General features: G+C 43.1%; 1 protein-coding gene across 21 annotated transcripts in view; it reads right to left on the bottom strand.

Annotated features, from left to right (window-relative positions):
• Trpm3 (transient receptor potential cation channel subfamily M member 3) overlaps positions 1-14,335 on the bottom strand; it is a 789,469-nt gene that overhangs the window by 72,672 nt on the left and 702,462 nt on the right. For 6 of the 21 annotated variants that reach the window (XM_038320029.1, XM_038320132.1, XM_038319969.1 and 3 more), the window contains 6 exons: positions 10,965-11,000; positions 10,673-10,813; positions 8,410-8,439; positions 7,198-7,487; positions 6,356-6,584; positions 3,746-3,913 (listed from right to left, as the gene is read on the bottom strand). In XM_038320029.1, coding sequence (XP_038175957.1) covers positions 3,746-3,913; positions 6,356-6,584; positions 7,198-7,487; positions 8,410-8,439; positions 10,673-10,813; positions 10,965-11,000 — 894 coding nt within the window. The remainder of the gene's footprint in view (positions 1-3,745; positions 3,914-6,355; positions 6,585-7,197; positions 7,488-8,409; positions 8,440-10,672; positions 10,814-10,964; positions 11,001-14,335) is intronic. The other 15 variants (XM_038320011.1, XM_038320056.1, XM_038319983.1 and 12 more) reach the window with 4 other exon arrangements.

Here is a 14,335-nt window from a genome sequence, read left to right as displayed (position 1 = left end):
GAGTTCTGCAAGGGATACTAAGCACTGTTTGGGAAGGCCAGGCTACAGGAATCTGTCCAATTCTGTTACTTTCTTCCCATATGTATATGAGACATGCAGATCTGGATTCAAATTCTATCTACCCTGTGCTAGTGACTTCCCAGTCAAAAGCAGATTGATTGGGTATGTTATAAGCCATCTGAAGTGCTTGGAGTGTAGTTAGATTAGGAATATCTCTACCCATATAAAGCATGGGCATTGGTCCCTCCATTTTAAACCTTGTACAATCGGAATTACTGCTGTCATCAATTTTGTGCTAACTCTGGGGTACACTGACTTCCTCTTCAACCAGATAGGTTGGGGTAAGGGTTTGAAGCAAGCTTGCTCTACAATGGTCCTCATCTCTAAGCTGCTGGAGAGCTCCATACACATGCATCCCCTTGCTGTTCATCACAACAGTAGCCGTATGAGCAATAATGATCAGATATTGCAAAAACAGCAGAATCTAAGGATAGGAGGACACACCCTGTCTGGGTAGCTAAAGAGCCTAACAGTGAAGGCTTGTAGGCTTTGGATGATATAGACAGGAGGGTGAGTTCTAAGGTGAACACTCAGGATCTGTGCACTCTCTGAGACCTACTTTCTTTAGTCCTATGGTCCTTGAGGGCCTCTGCATTAACATCTGGCACCTAATTGAGTGGTCCATAAATACTAGGTAGTCTTCAAAGTGAACTCAGACCTTCTTAGGTACTCTCACCTGGAGGTCCCTCACCAGAAATGTGTGCATGCTATGAGAATCTATAGCAGGGCAAAGTATTGGCTTTAATTCTTCCACATTGTTATAAGACATCGAAGGTTAATTATACAATGCTGGGAAATTGAGTTTTTTTCTTTTCTGCAATTATGTGGTTAATGAGTGACGTATGCACATATGTGTGCACGTGTGTATGCAGAGGCCAGAGGAGAATAGTAGGTGGCCTGCTATGTCACTCTCTAGTTCCTTGGTGCAGGGTCTCTCACTGAATCTGAAGCTAGGTGGTGGCCAGCAAGCCCCAGTGAACCTCCTGTCTCTGCCTACCCATCCTGGCACTGGGATTAGAGGCACATATGACCACAGCTGGCTTTTTATGTGGGACTGGGGACTTGAACTGCTAAGTCAACCCTCCCTAGCCTGAGACTCAATAAACATGAGTCTAGGATAAGACATACATTATAGCTGCTCAGAATTGGCAAGGATTTGGGATAAGACACAGTGCTTGGCTCTTAAGTTTCAAATTAAGAGATCAAATTACAGCAGTGTTTACAATTTGTAGTGAAGTTGAGGACATAGATAACTTCAACATGACTTAGTTTTCATCCACCTGACACAATACATACAAATACTAGTTTCAAGTATTTCAACGATTTCTTCATAGCCAACTCATTGAACCATATTACACTCACAAATGTTAGGATCTATTCTCTGGCAAGCCTGTTATGCTCTGGGACTTGAGAGACATTCTACAGTGACTTTCTGAAGGATCATCATCCCCAAAGCTCTTAGTAGACAAGAGGCCCTCTATACCCAGACACAGTGAGCATCATGCAGCTTCTGACTGTCCTCCCAGGAGGCTGCCTATGAGGGAGCCACACCATACTTGATCTGGGACACTTGGCATCCCTTGGAGAATCTCTACTCTGGTGAACTAAAGTCACTAAGCAGGACCATTGGAGAACAGAAAATAATTCTCTCTTGCCCTTAGCAACTGGCTGAGTTCGTTAAATGTATAACAACAGTCAATGGAGTATGTATGCTTGGATTCTAATCTCACCTTTGCAACCAACCAGCTGGCTAAATGTGGGCAATTTAATCTCTGAGTCCTTGCTTTGTAATCTGAGAAGTAGAACAATGTGTACCTGATGGGCATGATGTGGTCCCATGAGCGAGGGCAGATAGAGTATGCAGCGCCATTTCAACAACATAAGCAAACATTTGTTACTGCCTAGTTGTTAGTCTAAGTAGCTTATGTGTATGTGTCTAAGTGGTTTATTCTTAAACCACACAACCACCCGCAAGGCAGACAAAACTCTACTTCCATTAAAGATGGGATGAAATTATGTTTAAGGACACAGAGCAAGTAGGTGAATGGGGCAGGATTTTTGGAGAATATTATTTGAAGGCATGTTACTTTTGTTTGTGCTGGATTTGTTTAACTCTGTGAAGCTGTGGTTCTTTGCCTGTCTAAAACACCTGATTCGTCTAATAAACAGCTGAACAGCCAATAGCAAGACAGGAGCAAGGATAGGTAGGGAAGGCAGGCAGAGAGTAAACAGAAGGAGAACCAAGGAAGAAAGAGGAACAAGAGAACAAGGAGAGGAAGACATCAGGGGCCAGCCACCCAGCTACACAGCAAGCCTCAGAGAAAGAAGTAAAGAAAGAGACAAAGAAATAGAGAAAGATAAAAGCCCAGGGGCAAAAGGTAATTGGGATAATTTAAGAAAAGCTGTCAAGAAACAAACCAAGCTAAGGCCGCGCATTCATAACTAAGAATAAGCCTACGTGTATGATTTTTTAGGGAGCTGGCCCTCCAAAAAAGCCAAAAGAATAAAACATCACACTACACAGGATTCTGACTCTAAAGTACATACTCTTTACCTTTCTGTTGAGACAGTCAGGAAGAACTCAGAATCAACACTAACCATGATTAAAAAACCATTTTTTTTTTAAATCTGAGGCATTCAGAGACGAAAATTATGACATGATCTACAGGGAAGGCAGTGTGTTGCTATCGTAAGGCAGGACAGGGCAGGTGCCTACCTAGGTTTTTACAAAGATCTTGGAACTGAAACAAAAATTGGCTTTTCATCCAGTGAGCTAAGGGTCATATCTATCAACAGATCCCCAGGAAGGGGTTTCCAGAAAGAAGCACTGCCTATGGAGGAAGATTGTCCCATGGTTGACCTAATGATGAGACTCATGCAAAGTCTTTCTGTCACCTGAACCAACCCAATTTTCATCTTCTCTTCTTACAGTTCCTTCTGGGTCATTACTCCTAGATCTAGTGGCTAGGATGTTGAGGGAGGCTGAGGTGCTTCAGACCTGTCCCTGTGGGGTTGCTGTTTAATGCAGCTCTCCCAAGCTATGAAGCCCTATTTGTCCCTTTTATAGCACAGGCACAGGCTATTTTTAGCCTATGGACACAAGCCAGTGGCAGACATGTCACTTGGGTGGGGGCTGCGGGAAGTGCTTCCGTGCACAGCTGTCTTGTTCTCTCTGCAGAACAAAGCATCCATGTTCTATAATTGTACCAGGAAGCGCTAATAAAAGCTTTCCACAAACCTCAAAATTCAATTAGTGGTGGGTTTGTGACTTTGACCCTGAAGACAGATACAGTCTTAGCTTCTGACCAGCAGAATGGCCTGAGCTCAGCAAAGCTGGCTGCTCACAGCTCATGGCTTCCCTCTCTCTCTTGCCAGTCACATCCTCATGTTTATCAACGAATGCTTGCCTGGAAAATTGAGGTTGCCTGGAAAATTGAGGTCTCCTGGCTTTGAATTTCACTGATTGGTTCTGTAGCACCATTGGTAGAAGGACTTTGCATATAGTTGGATCCTATAGCCCTGCTGTTTGTGCACAAAGAGGAAACTTTTATGATACTGTAACTCTCAACACTTACATGATTATACCTGGCAGGAAGCCAGGGAACCCTTATCTCAAGCATTATTGAACCTCAGCAATATCAATGCGTAAGTGGCTTGGGAGAAAAATGGCATAGTGTTTTCTTACCGTTAGCTCCATGTCCTCTTCATCTTTCTCCTTTGTGGTCTTCTCTGGCTCCTCTGGCTCCTTCTCTTGGAGGTGAATTTCTTGGGCCTGAGTCATATAGGGCATGTCATCTTTGTTCTTGAACTCCAAGCTGAGAATTGAAGGAGGAAGTAGAATTCCCAGAATTACCTAAAGTAATAATAATGATAATAATAATAATCACATTTAAAGGATTAAGATTAGGGTGGTTGCTTAGAATCAGAGAACCTGGGGTGTGGTATATGAGTGTGTGTGTGTGTGTGTGTGTGTGTGTGCACATACAGGCTCATGCACACGAGCTGGACTGGCTGAACAGGGATGAGGAAATCTGGAGATCTAAACATACAAGAAGGTTTTTTTTGGCCCATCTAGGAAACACTTATTTTACTCAAATATATCTTATCCTATTAATTCTAACTTTTGTGGGGAAACTGAGGAGAAAGATCTTATTCAAAGCAAAGGTGAAAAAATAGGAGATTTCCATTTGGTCATTAGACAGAACTTGGCCTTGTAAAATCAATTCATACACATACTGGCATTTATTTGTGGAGTAGAGTTGATGTGCTAGCTGATGAGCTCTGTCAAGTAAAGCTTTCTGGAATGACCTTGAGGCACATGTAGACAATCATTTTATCTACTGTAGGATATTCTCCTGGCAATAGCTAATGTCCAAACAGAACCATCCTTTCCCACAGAGATCTTGGTATTTGTGGAGAATAGTTAGTCTCCTTGCACAAAAGCCCCAGAAAGGCCAACACTGCATTATTCTCATGTGTAAACACTGTGTGTGAATCTCTGTGTCAGGATGCTCATTACATAGGTTTTTCCTCATGGCAGAATGATCTCCTCCAATGTCAGAGAACAGTGTCTTCTCTAGCTTCTCTCAATTCTAAAATGGTTCCAGTGCATAAGGCTCCCGAAGATACCGCATGGAGGGGAGGGACTCAGACAGATCCTGAAGGAACAGTGGGTATGATGCCTCTACAGGGACAGTCTTGTGGTCCTAATAGCCATGGGGACTTAAGACCAGTCAGGAGAAAAGGACCAGAACTGACTCGAAATTATAGGTGTTTTAGGAGGCTCAAACGACATGCTGACAATCTTCGTAGGGTACAACGCCCTGTCCTCGGAGCTGAGAACTAGCTTGGCTCCCCACCTGAGGCCAGACTTGTCAGTTACTAGCAGCAGGTTCTTTATAGAACCATTTTTGTAACTTCGGGTCAAGAGCCCCTAAGAAAGGCGGAGTGAGACGACCAGTCTTGGTCCAAGAGAACAACAGTCAAGGAGGGCAGGATGCAAAATTGTGGTGTAAGTGGATCTAAAGAGATTAGGTGTATCGTGAGTGACATCGTTATGATGTCACATGACATACTGGCAAATTTGTTAAGAGAGTAGATGTTAGACAATCCTACCTCATACAAAAAAGGGTAATTTCGAGATGATGAATGTGTTAATTTGCTTGACTCTTGTAGTTACTTCACTGTGTATGTTAAGGCATTGTAATGGCATCTTAAATACATGTAATTAAAAACTGGCATCATAAAAATTAAACCAAACAAACACCCTTCCATTTTTCTCTCATTCATTTCTCTCTCTCTCTCTCTTTTAAAAAAATCTTTCATTTTAACATTTTCCCTGAAAAATCACTAACAGGATCAGAGGAAGCAAATATTGGGCTGAGGTGTCACTCAAAGGTGGAGAGCTCTCCTGGCATGTGTGGGGCTCTGCGATCTCTAAAACTGCCAACGAATAAGGCAAAAGCTTCAACCCAACTTTCTCAAGAACAAGTCACATGCACGGTCTGTTCAGCACCTGAGAGAACTACTGCACTTAACCCTATGTGTGCCTCTTGGTTTTCCTTAGTTCATTTCTATAGCTATCACTATACACCTTTTGAAAATGGGCTTAGGTTGTGTCCACTGGCCTGTGACTTGCTTTTCCTCATTTGAGAACAGGTCAGGGACTAGGGATGTAGCTCACTGCCATGTGTGAGGTTCTGGGTTTGATTTTGAACCCACCTCTCCTGAGTAATGTCTTGATGTACAAATCCATCTCAACTTTAGTTCAGTTAAAATGTCTCAACCCATTCTCTCAGAGGCCATGTCTCTATGATATGACATAATACAAGATAGCCTGGGTGGGACCAGGAGGGTATTCAGCCTTGCAGGGCACTGAAGGGTGACTTAGGTGAGACCCTTGTGGTAGCATGATTGCGTAAGAGTGTACAGTGTCCCCATGGGACCTGTGTGTACTCTGCATCTTTGAAGTTGAGACAAGATTCTGGTTTTGTAGGCCTTAGTATCTGGCCTCAAGACCCCCTCCCCCCCCAATCTAAGACCTTTGATGGTAGAGGCAGAATAATCAATCAGTGACTATAGTGTATGTAGCCTGCCTTCTTAAATATGACAGACCCAAGTTCAAATCCTTGACTCGAAACAAAAATCACATATCTAAGGAGATTTTAATGAATAGTGATGGGGTAGCACCACCTCCCGACATAAGATAACCCTTAGACCCACCATCGATCTGGCTTAGAAAACTCCAACCAACCCTTGGACGCTATGGCAACAGATCTCTTTTGGGTATGCTGACCTTGAGGCCCGAGTTCTTGCGCATTCGGAGCCGGCCCATCCACATGTCAGTGAGCAGCATCTGGCTGCACGTGTGTGCAATGAAGTCACGGTGCTTGGCCGCCACAGCCAGCTGCAGGCACGTGGCATTGCTCCAGTTCTTCAACTCATATGTTAGCAGTTTCATGGCCAGCTGCTCATCCTGCTTATAGGATTGGTCCAAGAGTTCCACAGCCAGCTGGCCAAAGTCCCTGGAAGACAAGGCACAGGAGGGTCTTTTAGGCCAACTTGGAGACTTCCATGAACAAAGATGAGCCCACTGTTCAATCATAAAACTGTGAGAAGTAGGTGTTTCATGTCAAATCTGGTGGCTCATAAAACCACCCAGTGAACATCCTTTAAGTGTTTGCTAGATACCATGTCTAGAACTGAAGATGTTAGGGCAAAGCTTGATTCCTGCTCTCAAGACCCCCAATTCAGGGCATGTGAAGGTAGAGGCAGAATCATCAGTCAACCATTAGAGTGTAGTGTGTCTTCTTAAATGTGACAGACCTGTTCTTGCCAACTATATATGACCTCAGCCAAGTTACTTAGATTCTCTGAGATGTTATCCTTAATGGGATGAAGAACATGGTGATATGACCGGTTGCTTGGGGCAGTTGAGAGGATGAATGGAACCAGTATAATCTCTCTGTACTTCTATGCAGCATTGTGCACAATAAGGGTAAATGACTCATGTCCATTCTCCATGTGCTCTCGTTCAGGGACTCTATCACCCTGTAAGTTTTGTGGAGCCCAGAACTTCTGGCATTTGGGGTCTACCTTTCCTTCTCTCCCCACCCTCCTCACGAGTGACTGGCCAACCTGGAGTTGTGGTTCAGCTCCTGGGAAATGTCATCAACCATGTCATTCTCAGAGGCCTCATGAGCCATGGCTTTGCAGAGCTTGCAGGCCACGAGGGCTTTGGCCATGGCCTCCTCTCCATGCTGCCAGAAGAACAGGGCCATCTTCTGCCTCTTCATGAGGACAGCCCACACCATCAGCTCATGGAAGGGGAAGGGAAAGTGGTTGATCTCAGGGTCATCCAAGTCAATGTCCACCTCTTCTTCACGCTTCTTAGTTGTCTTTCTTCCTCTCCTCAAGGGAATGTCATCCTGCAGTGTTAGAGAAACAAAGACGAGCTGAGTTGAAAATGGATCAGATTAATTCACTACATACTTTATGTACAGCTTCCACTGGCTCAGCTCTAGAATCATACTGAAATGAGCCAGACCAATTCTTATCCTAAAGAGACTTGCAAGCTCCTTCGGGCTAATTTAAAAATAAAACTTAATAAATGCATACTCAACGACCAACATGTCCGTTTATGCTTTACATTAAACAGAACCTTTTCTAAGCTGGGGATGATGGTGAATCCCTAAAATCCCAGCAACACCTTGGAGTCAGAAACAGGAGGATGGTGAGTTCGAGGTCAGGCTGGGCTACATAATTAGAGTCTGTCTTAAAAATTCCAAACATATTTGCATAGGTCATTTTCTTCCTTCCTTTCTTTTCTTTTTTTTTTGTTTGTTTACTATTGTCTGTTTCTTCTTCCATAGGTGTGGCTGTCTGTACCTCACGATGGACAGCATTACCATGTTTCTCTTTTTCCTTATTTTTTTTTTTCTGAAAAAGCAAGGATATTCTATACTTGTGTTTTCACATAACAACAATAAACAATGAACCAAAGATGGGAACAAAACTGCTCAAGTTTTTGTACTCCTATTAGATGCATCTGTGAATTTCTTTGGATCTGTTGGCATTGGTAAATATTTCTAATTGATTTTGCCTGTGGAGTTTATGCACTTGGTTTTCAAGTTAGTATTTACAATTGGATTTATTTATTTTTTGTTTTGCCCCCACTGCTAGCATAAATTCACTGTGGAATTTTAAAAGCTACTGTGAATTGCCACCATGGCACTTGGAAAATCGTATTTTTAGAATCATGCACTAAGCCTTACTATTAAAATGAACTCATATATCTTTTAAATATGTGAGAAAGAATAATCGACACTAATAATTTGAGCAAACACTAACCTCCATTCCCAGCAGTTTCAAGGCTTTGGGCTGTTTAAAAAAATGTTGTGAACAAGTTAGATCTTTTTTTCACTGAGGTAAGAAACGAATTCTATTATATTGCAAATAAGTAATATAAGAACTCTACGGTACCATATAGCATTAATTCTATGTCACTGAGTAAACACAATAAAAGGAACATGTTTTTGAAAAGAATTGAGGAGAGTTAGGGATGTTGTGATTTTGGTGAACCACAGCAAATTAGAAAGCTGAAGAGATAACACTGAAGGTTTAGCATGACTTCTGTGGGTCAAAGTTTCTTGCCCTTTCCTATGACCGTCTTCCTTCACCGGGGCCTCCAGGATGTACAGCACTTGAATAAATATTAGCGTCTGAGTGTTTTCCTCCCCACCCATCGGCATCAGATGATGAAATTCTAATTGACAAGGTGGGTATTTGGGGGAGAGTGTTAGATCATGATGGAAGATGCCTTCTGAAAAAAAGTTATATCGTTATCAGAAAGGCTGATGGGAGTTGGTTGGCTTCTCCCGTGTGAAGACGCAGATAGAAGGTGCCACCTATGAAGCAGAAAACAGGCCCTCTGCATACACTCAGCCTGTTGGTTCCCTGTTCTTGACCTTGGAACTGTGGGAGATACATCGATGCTGTTTATAAGCCCCTTAGCCTACGGTATTTTGTTACAGTAGTCAGAGCAGAGAAGACAGATGAAAAAAATGAAACAATCAACAGATCAAACCAGATATTTCTCAAACCTCTGGAAAACTTCTATTATGCAGAGAGTTGGGGTATGATTCGAAATGTCTGCTTAGATGTTTCCTTTGGCTGTCTTCCAGTGTTGCGCAGCAGAGCAAGGGTGTGCGGGCCATAGCAGGTGCTGTTGGTGGCAGGAGTTGCTCAGAGGCATGGAGGGCATCCCCACACAGGGAGTGGCTTCCTTGGCCTTGCTGGGTATTTGTAAAATGGGTACAACTGAGAGCACGGAAAAGGCCACTCAGGAATTTGTATTTAAAAATGGGAGAACAAGAGAACACCCATGGGCCAGGGTACCAACTCCATCTTCTAAGTGCATCAGGGCGGTGGGTGTCATTTTGGAAGCTACTGAGGATATAAGAATTAGGAGCTGCCAGTTCCTGTAATTTGATAGGATTATGTAAGTTAGAATAGCTTGATGCTCTCTCTCTCTCTCCTTTTCTCTTTTGGCTTCTAAAATTACCACAAGTCTACATTTTTGTCTTTATTCAAACATTTTGTTCCCCCTCTCCTGGTTTTCTAATAGACCCACAAAATATTTTCCTCAGTGGAAAACTTTGTTAAAAAACAAAACAAAACAAACAAACAAAAGCCCACATAAAGGGAAAAATCCATAAAACCCAAACATTAAGAAAATCATAAATATTTTTTAAAAAAGAGAAAAAGGGAAGAATTCTCATGCCCACTACCAGCAGAATCAATTGCTCTCTGGGTGTCTTTTTGGGGTCCTAAGGGTTCCCTAGCTCCTTTCAGGGAGTGAAGTCCAAGCTATGTTTATAGTAATACACGCCTTTGAGGGTCCTGGCTTATGAAAGCGCTAGGGCGGCACAAAGCTGGGGGGGCCTTAGCTTGACAGGAGGAAAGGCGATGGAGCTACTTGGGGACTGTTCCTTAGATCCCACTGCTAGGCACAAAATGAACCAACCAAACAACAAACCAAACAACCAATGAACACAAACGCAAAACAGCTTCACTTAAGAACATCCTCAAGACGTGAACACTGTAATCATTGGCTAAATCGAGCCATGAGGACATGTTCTAGAAATGCCCTATTGCCATCCTGTGGGACATAGGTGGAATCTGTCCCTGCCTGGACTTCTTTTGTACTGACTCAGCGACTCCCGAGGAAAGTGCAGGTTTTTGCTGGAATTGAACTGCAGACATGAAAATGCAAGATAGAAAACCCCAAAACGAAGTCCCTCCCCCAATGGAAGATCATTTTTATTTGAAGGAAAGACTAGCAGAGAGACTGTAGTTAGTTAGACTGTAACTCTAGAGAGACGTTTTTAGAATGACCAAAGTGGGACCGTCACCACAAGGAAAGCAGCAGATAGAATGTATTTGTCCAGTATTTTATATTTAATAATAAATTTCAATAATTTGGATGGAAAAAGAGGGGGGAGTGCACTTTCTTTCTTTTCAATTTGTTTTCCCTTGGAGACAAGAAGCCATACCCGAAATCTCTCCTCCCTAGTCTTCCCCAAAAGAACCTCAGAACATGCTAGAAACTCACCCTTTTGGGGCCAAACAGATTGTGGTAGAGGGTCCGGAAGCGCTTGCGGGTGTAGTTGCAGCGGTAAGCCCCGCCCATCAGGTACTCAATCACCAGGCCAATGTCTATGAGGCTGATTCTGTAGTCTGGGGGCAGGTTTCCCTGTTAGAGACGAAGGGAACAACGGACAAACCCAAAAAGACGGCGTGGTTTACTAAGGGTTCATTGGCAAGTGTTCTGTAACTATTTTAGAGTAAAAATTATAATGAAAAAAGAAACATGAATGTATTATTATGCTGGTTAATTAATTCACCTTAAAATAGATCCAACCGAAACCTGGATACTCTCGCTTGGAAAGAAGACATAAGTTAAATAAGAAGATGCGGTAATCGCCGTCAATAACAGAAAATCAAATTATTTATTCAAGTCTTCAGCTGGGGAGAAAAAAACACCAGTGTAGCAGAAAGAAACACAGGCTAGACAAGGCAAGGGCTATCATTCCCAGCTTCTAGATGCAGGGTCCCCTGATGCTCCTGAGCCTCTCTCTGACCCAGGCCTACCTCTTGTAGGCCCTTTGGGTTTCCCCTACTCACAAAAGGAAGACTCCTTTCAGAAGATGAATGTCGCTACCAGGGCGGAGACCACACAGAGATCAATTCTACTTAAACACAAGACCTCTGTTAGCTGGTCACATATACTGGCCCTCCCCCATCCCCCATATATAACAGGGATCAGGGAAGGCATTTCATAGTGTCAGAATGGAACTGTATGAGTGTCCCTTGCGCTTAAAGTGTGTGTGTGTGTGTGTGTGTGTGTAAGTGTAACAGGAGAAGAAATTTTAACATTGGAATTAAAACTTTCACAAAATTAGGTGGTTTGTCACCTTTTGTTGCAAAATAGCTTTGTTTGGTTGCGGGGAGGGCACAGGGTTAGGATGGAGCCTAGGATTAGCTTTTATTAAAAGAAAAAAAAAATTTTGAGTGCTGGTGCCAGGGACTTGTTTATGCAGGTGGTACAGAAGAGGATTATTTGAGCCCAAGGAGCTCTGTTAAGTCAAGGAAGAAGGGATACACAGTGAATTCCAGCAGGCATAGATGACCGGCAGCTCTCACAGTCTGACTTAATTCCAGATGCAGGACAGCATCCTCTGCCAGTGACGGCCTATGTCACACACACTATGGGAATTTCGGTGACTACATTGTCTGGACTGTATCCTGCCGACTCCAGTGGGTTGGGCATCTGTGTGCCTCATTGCCTCTGCTGGGTGGCAAGCCTGGATTTGTGGAACCTCCTCTCTACCACCTAAGACTCAGGGGGCGATAGTAGTCCACTTACAGATCTCCAGAGTGTGATATGGGACTCTGGCAGTAGAAAATCCATTTAATTGGTTAAAGGAGGCTTCAATGTAGTTGGTCATTAAACCTATAGTTTTAAATTTTTCTTGAATTTTTTATCTTTATATTTTCTACATTTTTTTAATAACATGTGGGGTGTGATTGGTTCTTGGCATTTTGTTGTTGAAAGTATGTATCAGTGAAACAAAGAAATTAATTGACGCGGCTGGGATCCAGCCTGGGTTGGGCTTTTTGTGTTATATTCTTAGTAGCAAAATTAAGTGGCTAGGTTCCCTTCATCAGCCCTGGTTGGGATAACTGTGTCCTGGATACATGTTACATGCTGAGGATGATGCCTTGGTTTGGCGTGGTCTGCACACAGCAATGACGAGGCATCTGTATTGCTTATCCTGGGACACAACTGTTGGGCCGAAGGGCAGCTTGCAGGTATTCATGCCAAGAAAGGCCAGAGACATGAGTCCCCAGGGCAAATAGCACGGGGCTAGGCTCTGTGAGCTCAACTCCGTATGACTCTGTATCCTTTCCTATATCTCACATTATGCTCTAAAATCAGAAATCAGGGACCTTCGCCCCTCAGATCCCACCGTGTGCTTCTAGAAGCTCAACTGTTAATCAGCATCTACCAACAGCCTTTATTTTCTATTGCTACCCTTTGGGCGAAGAGCACTGTGCAGAGAGCTCAGGGTTGGTATCCTCTGGAGTCTGGTGTGTGGGGTTGGAGGTGGTCAAGGAAGTGATGTGGATGGATCTGTGCTCTCGCTTCCCTTGCTCTGAAGGAGGCAGAAAGGGTGAGTGGTACCTTGAATGCCCAACAGGTTGTGACAACAGCCTCCTGAAGGAGTCTTCCTTTGCTTTGCATCTTTCCAAATTGGAATTCAAAAAACTGACACCAGAGTCATTCTTATGCTGTCTGCTGTTCTTAGTCCTGACCCCACCCTGTGGGGGCATGACTTTGGGAATGGGCAAAGCCTCAAAAACGAGCCCCCATTTTATGCCTTAACAACACAGAGCAGGCCCTGAGGTTCAAGTTACTTCATAGAGAGGGTCGGGAGGCAGGTCGACAACTTGAGAATGTTGTCCTCATGCTCTGAACCATTACTCGAAGGTAAAATTTAAGTCATGCCATGCTTAAAGATGTCCTTGAGAGCAGTTCAAACTCAAAATGAGCTGTCTTTAGGCATCAGCTCATGGTGTGGCTGTCAGATTTGAACTGTTTAGGAACATTGTTTTTGTTTTGGTTTTTTTCTTTAAAATACATAGCAAGCCTTGAAAAGCTAGTTTTTTTTCTGGGGTGTGGAACATCTTAAATGATTGCTGATTTTTAGGTTCAGCAAAGAAGAGTATCGAAAAGATGTAGGGGACAGACAGGCTTGATGGGGGAAAAACAGTCACTGGTTAGGGCTCAGTCTGGGGAGCACTCAGGAAGTTAGGAGGTCACTCATGGTTTAGCAGGCTAGCGAAGTAAAAAAGCCAGGCAATTGATTACTTTTAAAAATAAGAGTGTTCCTATAAATTTGCATGAATTTTTCTTATGGGCTTCTGAACGTCTTCTTTTCTTATCCAAAATTTCAAAAACCCTTCCCTTCCCTTCCCTTCCTTCCTTCCTTCCTTCCTTCCTTCCTTCCTTCCTTCCTTCCTTCCTTCCTTCCTTCCTTTTCCCTCTCTTCCTCCGTCCCCTTCTCTATTCCCCCCCTCCTTTTGTATTCAGCAAAACTGGTCTTAGTTCCCATGTAAATGAACTTTAAACCTTAATTTCACCGTGGCCTCTGTATTCTACTCAAATCCTCCTCCTCTGGAAGGGAAGAACCACACAGATATCTGACGTATTAGCACAGTTAACTGAAGAAAGAGAAACTACTACTTAAAACATCCGAAGCCACAGACTGAGCAGGCAGCTACTGAAAGGTGGGTTATATGTTAAGGGAGTGCAGACAGACTTGAGCCGCTAGCTTAATAGGAAAGCATTGAATATAGTTGATGGATTTATGCATGAAGTCACTTTATCGAATTGGTTTGCCTTCTATCAGCTCAAACTCCTGATGGATGGAGAATAATGATTCTTTACCACACTGTAGATTGTTCTCTAGATATGAATGGATTTGAGATCTTGAGACAAGCTTGGAAGCATTTCTCCTCACTCATTTCTGTTGGTTTCAAAGAACAGCAGGACTTGGAGATGACCTGATTGGCTTATGGTGATCTGATAATTACAAAATGTATCCTTGGATTTGTAGGCATCATTTACATTTAATTCAGAGATATCTCACTATCTATTATGTTTAAAGTCCAGAACTATGTTTCTAACTCATGCACATGTATGTGTATATAC

The sequence above is a fragment of the Arvicola amphibius genome, chromosome 1, assembly GCF_903992535.2.
Source record: "Arvicola amphibius chromosome 1, mArvAmp1.2, whole genome shotgun sequence".
NCBI lineage: Eukaryota > Metazoa > Chordata > Mammalia > Rodentia > Cricetidae > Arvicola > Arvicola amphibius.
The sequence above is the reverse complement of the archived record's forward strand: the minus strand, read 5'-3'. Positions and strand labels throughout refer to the sequence as shown.